The sequence below is a fragment of the Anarhichas minor genome, unplaced genomic scaffold, assembly GCF_050575085.1.
Source record: "Anarhichas minor isolate MPS153535 unplaced genomic scaffold, ASM5057508v1 ptg000136l, whole genome shotgun sequence".
Lineage (NCBI taxonomy): Eukaryota > Metazoa > Chordata > Actinopteri > Perciformes > Anarhichadidae > Anarhichas > Anarhichas minor.
Window position 1 is genome coordinate 22086515 of NW_027466582.1, and position 6000 is coordinate 22092514.

The 6000-nt window shown below is 40.9% G+C and overlaps 1 protein-coding gene across 3 annotated transcripts in view; it reads left to right on the top strand.

Annotated features, from left to right (window-relative positions):
- Positions 1-5089, top strand: part of gopc (golgi-associated PDZ and coiled-coil motif containing) — a 29644-nt gene extending 24555 nt beyond the window's left edge. For 2 of the 3 annotated variants that reach the window (XM_076084544.1, XM_076084545.1), the window contains 6 exons: positions 55-230; positions 1597-1762; positions 1846-1941; positions 3325-3489; positions 3590-3734; positions 3886-5089. In XM_076084544.1, the coding sequence (XP_075940659.1) occupies positions 55-230; positions 1597-1762; positions 1846-1941; positions 3325-3489; positions 3590-3734; positions 3886-4001 (864 nt within the window). In that variant the 3' untranslated portion in view covers positions 4002-5089. Of the gene's footprint in view, positions 1-54; positions 231-1596; positions 1763-1845; positions 1942-3324; positions 3490-3564; positions 3735-3885 lie in introns of all 3 variants that reach the window. The other variant, XR_012951579.1, reaches the window with a different exon arrangement.
- Positions 5090-6000: the final 911 nt, after the last annotated feature.

Sequence of the window (6000 nt, forward strand, 5' to 3'; positions counted from 1 at the left end):
TGCTTGGTGTGTTGTGTAGGTGTGTGGTGTTCACATGTGATGTGCTTGTTCCAGGAGCAGGAGCTCAAGGTCAGCAAGAAGGAGAAATTAGCAGAGGCCAGGCTGGAGGCAGAAGTGAGACTATTTAAGAAGGAAAATGAGGCTCTTCGCAGACACATGGCAGTACTGCAGGCCGAAGTGTATGGAGCCAGACTGGCTGCCAAATACTTGGACAAGGAACTAGCTGGCAGGTAAGGAGTTTGAGATCACAATACCTTCAGGCTAAAGTTGAGGGTTTTCTGAGAACACGGCAGAATGAAATTATCAACAAACACAGCACTGTAATGACTAGGGGGGGCTCATCATGTACACAAATACATGTGTAGTAATCAAACATACTACACAAGCTCAGTAATAGCGGCCTTCCAATTCTTGACAATTTATTGGACAGCATAGTTAATCTGCTGAGTGTTAAATACTAGGGGTGGGAATCACCAGAGGTCCCGCGATACGATATTATCACGATATGATATTATCACGATACTGCGATATTATCACGATACTGCGATATTCTGAGTATTGCGATAACATAGGCCTATATTGCAATTTATTACTTTTTTCAATTTCAAATTATGTCCCCAAAGGAAAACTGTGTCAACATGTTTTATCTAATAAGATAAAGTTTTCAGTCTGTTCATCTCACTTCAATAATTTTTATTGCAGCAAAATAGGATTGTCAAGCAGACAGACTGACCAACAATGTCATAAATGTTGCATGAACCTGACAAACTGAACTGTTTGTATTACTACATAGTCCAACTTAACTAAATACAAACGTGTGGACTCAGTATATGAACTATAACTTATATAAGTAGGATATAAGAGTTATATAACTCAGTATAACTTGCGATGCGTGGACGTCAAGAGCAGAGAGACAGTTATGCGCTGCACTCTCCCCATGAGCCTGGCTGCTGTTGGCAGATTTAACCCCGTTGTGAGGCCAAATGTCTCTCTTTTTCTTTTTTCTTTTTATAGTTTATAATAAAAGATCGATACTTGGCGTCCGTGTATCGATACAATATCGCCACGCAAAATATCGCGATACTATGCTGTATCGATTTTTCCCCCCACCCCTATTAAATACCCATTAGTGCACACACTGGTAGGATCCATTTAAAATACAAGGTCTGCTTGCAGGTGGAAATGCTGTCAAGTGATAGCTCTTTCTGCATGTGATAGCTCTGTCTGCACGTGATAGCTCTGTCTGCACGTGATGGCTCTGTCTGCACGTGATGGCTCTGTCTGCTTTTCAACTACAGCTTATTTTGGAAGCAATATGTTTAAATCACAGGAAAATAAGGATGTGAGTGAGTAATCTTCTTATTTGGTTCACTTACTTTACAACAACTTACTTGAGTCCAGAGCACTCGAGTGTAATAAGGCGGAGGCCATGGCTAATATATTTCTTAGGTGTGTTGATAAAAATAAATAACTAATGCAGATTATTTTTAAAAGGATGTAGCAGGCATCAGCACATAACTACATGAAATATGTTTTTGTCACTTGGACAAGCACTTTGACATTTTGACAGCCTTAATGTTTTGATTGGTCCTCCAGGGTTCAGCAGATCCAGTTACTGGGCCGTGACATGAAAGGGCCAGCACATGACAAGCTGTGGAACCAACTGGAGGCAGAGATTCACCTTCACCGTCATAAGACTGTCATCCGAGCATGTAGGGGGCGCAATGATCCGAAGAAACCTCTTCTCTCTCCAGTGGGGCATGTCAGTGTAACACTACAAAACAGATGAAGCTATGGATACCTTTCTTTGTGTTTCCCAAGTTTAATGTGTTAATGTAATTTTAGGACCCAGATATTTTGAAGAAGAGCCAGGGAGTTGGCCCTATCAGAAAGGTGGTGCTAGTCAAAGATGATCATGAGGGACTTGGAATCTCCATTACAGTAAGAAGGGTTTTTCTTCCTTAAAAGTTGAAAATGGACCCAGCCAGCAATTCAATACATTTGATGAGATGTTCACGCAACAGGGAATAAATATCACAATATGACACTAATGTGAATAGATCGCAGGGACGGTGTGCTTCTAACTGCTCTAATGCCTGTTCCATACAGATCATGGCGGGGCACAGTACCAGCTGACCCTCACTGACTTTTCTAACCTTATGTACCTTAAACTATGACGCCCAAAAAGCAGCTAACTACCTCTGCCCCAGCAGTGGACAAAGTGAATTATCTGGTCTTGTTATTGAGAGAGTGAAGTCCATCAAGTACCTGGTTGTACACATTGATGAAATTATAAACCATATACAGTCATGTCGATGAACTGACAACAAAATTGTCCAAATATGCCGGCTTGTTTTACAGGTTGAGGTGTTGTTTTTTTCTTCAATTTTAAGCACATTTGAGCACCCTCATATACATTATTGTAATGTTATATGGTCCCTAGGTATCTCACAGATTTTACAGCAGATTGACAGCTCCCACTGAGAGTGAAAGTGATATCTTTCACAACGTCTGTGTAATGTAGTGTTGTATATATGCTCAACAACAGACTCGGTGAACTTTTTGTGGCTTGCTTTCTCTCAAATACATACAAGACTAGGAAAGACCATCTTATAAAGGGTAAAAAATGTCCTCGTGGTTTGCAGAGGGGCTTAAGGTAGCAGTTGCTACAAAGATATGTTGCCTGATTTTGATTTGTACTGTTGTCTCCACTTATTACTGTATCGTATCTATGTAGACTGATGGAATAAATATTAGTAGTCAGGCTTTAGTTATTTTGAAGTTTTTCTGTAGGTTGTGAATGTTGCTGTATAAAACATTCACTTTTTCAAATTCAATTAAATTTATTTGTATAACCCAAAATCACAAATTAGTCTCAGAGGGCTTTACAATCTGTACACATACGACATCCTCTGTCCCAGGACCCTCACATCAGAACAGGAAAAACTTCTCCAAAAAAAACTTTAACAGGGAGAAAAGAGCAACAGAGGAGGATCCTCTATCAGGATGGACAGAAGTGTGATAGATGTCATGTGTACAGAATGAACAACATAACAAATCTAGACAAGGTGTAAACTTGTATTGTAAATGCAATCTGCTGAGTGTTTGGACACATATTCTCAAGCTTTACATAACTAATCACGTTACTCCATTGTGTCTTATGAATAAACTGAACTGAGTATTTTGATAGTAAACAATAACATAAGAGTGGCAGCAAGGCACTGCTATTGGTTGGTCAGCACATCTCTCACATTAATAAAAACATTCCTGGCATCACCATACAATACATCTGGCTAAAAAGAGTTGCATGTGTTCTGTGACCAGGGTGGGAAGGAGCACGGAGTTCCCATTCTAATCTCAGAGATCCATCCAAGCCAGCCTGCAGACAGATGTGGAGGTCTGCACGTCGGAGATGCCATCCTTGCTGTCAACAGCATTAATTTGAGAGATTCCAAACACAAGGAGGCTGTCACCATTCTGTCCCAGCAGGTATAGCAGGCGCACACACACACACACACACACACAAAGAAACACACTACTAACACAACACCTATTCCCTCAAAGTGCTCATTCATGGTGTCTGTGTCAGCGAGGACAGATAGAGTTTGAAGTGGTGTATGTGGCTCCAGAGGTGGACAGCGATGATGACAATGTAGAGTATGAAGACGACAGTGGCCATCGTTACCGACTCTACCTGGATGAACTGGACGACAGCAGCTCAGCATCCCTGCAGGGTAAGTTGGTATATCTCAAGCATGAACATTTCTTTTGTTCAATAATAAGGACTTAGTTGGGTTAGTATCTTTAAAGTTTCTTTAAGTTTGACAATCAATAATCACTTACTCACTTAATTCTTATACATATGAGTCTGTGTTCACCCTGTAGCTCTGGAAAAGATGTCCTTGAGCAATGGAGGAGAGAACAGAGACACTGGGATCTCCAGTGAGACGACTGCAGAGGAAACCCCTTCAAAGCCTCCTGAGACTGACTGCTCCTCCTAGAGGCTCACCCTCGCCGTTGGCATTTGGAGATTTAACGAGAGGATTGGTTGGAAAATCCCTCTCAAAGAACTGAAGCAGAAAATTGCATAACAAGCATGAGGACATGGAAAATAAACCGAGACGGTCTTGACAACAATTTGAGGACACTTTATGTCCTACAGGGACCTGGTAGAGGCCAGGGAATCATCTTTTACAAAAAAGAAAAAATCTGTCAACAACATTCTCTATCATTGTAGTGAGCAAAAGTGAGGCCACCCATGCTCCATCACATGACATGTTCAATCGGCCTGAGAAACCCTGCAAACGAGAGCCCTGGTAGCTCACAATAGTGTGTGGTATGTTATTTGTTCAGTGGGTCCTTGTCGAGACATAAAGCCCTTCAGAGCCAGCATTAAGCAAAACAATCAAACAATGAAAACTATGCTGTTTGTCCGTTTTAGGCTGAAGGGAGCAAGTTCTCTTCCATCTTCTAGATAGTTTTATTAAAAGTGACAAATAGCGTTCCAAGTCCTTGAGGACATTGCCCTGAAAACCTCGTCCTGGTATGGTGTCCTATTTCTGAGTCGGGGACTGTAGGTCAAAGTAGACCCGTTATTCCGCCATAGTTCTTTAACCTTGTTCCATCACTAACATATTTTGCCATGTCGCTGTATGTTGAATATGGGGGGTACTCAAGTATGATATGCAATCATTCTTAGCAACGTGTTGCTCAATACTGTATTTAGTTGTTGCTTTTTTCATTGTGTCACATTGCAGTCTGTCACACCTCACATCATTTAATGCAGTAGAATACAACAAAGCACAAACTACTGTAAAGTGGATTGAGAGTGTCTGACACAGATCCATTATGGTGCCCAGCTTTTGTCTGTGTTGTCACCAGTGACAGTGAGGGAACCCTGAGTACGCCATGACTCTGTGACCTTCCAGCAGTCACTTTCTTTACCTGCTTTTTGTTATTCAGCTTCCTTGATACTTGCTTTGTCTCTCCTAACTCTTCACACATCTGATGTGCATCTTTATAGGTAATGTATTCCATTTATTGAGCCTTTAAATAAAGTTTGGTTCCAGTTTGGTTTATTTGTAATACATTTGGAGTATTATCTTGCCTTTTTTGTCGTCAGTTTCTTTAATCTCAGTTTGGAATTTAATTATAATTCTAACTAGACTTGCAAGCAAGCATGACGGGGACCAAGCTCCCCCAAACTACTGGCACTCGTGTTCAGCTGTGGAGCAGCTGATGAAATTATCCCCTGTAAAATAATGTTAAATAGTTTCAAATAATCTTCTAATTCTGGGCATATATCACCAAGTACAATCTTAGTTTTCAGATATTTTTTGTCTTGTGAAAACGACTTTATTTATACATTTATGGTTTATTCCATAGGGACAGATACAACATAATGTACACAGACAAACTTATCCGATGCAATTATCAGAGCACACTGGAGTCACCATGGTGATTGTCACTCACTATGCCTTCTCCAGTCACCTCACCTTCATCTTCACTACCTGCACATGAGGATTGTGTAAAATAGCAAAGTGTGGAAATAAGGCCAGTGACAGCTCTCGCCCAATCACTCTATAAACTCATTATCAGTCCTAATCTCTCCAGGTTCTCCGGCATCCTCCTACAGTCCAAAGACATGCGGCTTAGGTTCATTGATGACTGTAAATTTCCCGTAGGTGTGGATGTGAGCATGAATGGTTGTCTGTACGCAAGGTTTTATTAATCAGAATTTTTTTGGGTTACGTACATTTGTACATAAATATCTAGTGTATGCACTGTTTTATAAATGAGACCCCTAAACACTATCAGCATCACTGTCTGAGGGCCCTCAGACAGTGCACACTGCCAGGATGTGATCCAGCCAGGAACAAATATGAACCCAAGCAATAAAGAGGTTGGATGGGTTACTTGTAATGGTTGATATTGAGGGGACAGTGCCTTTTGGGCTTTTTTTTCACTTCTCTTTGATCACAGTTAGTTGGTATCATTACC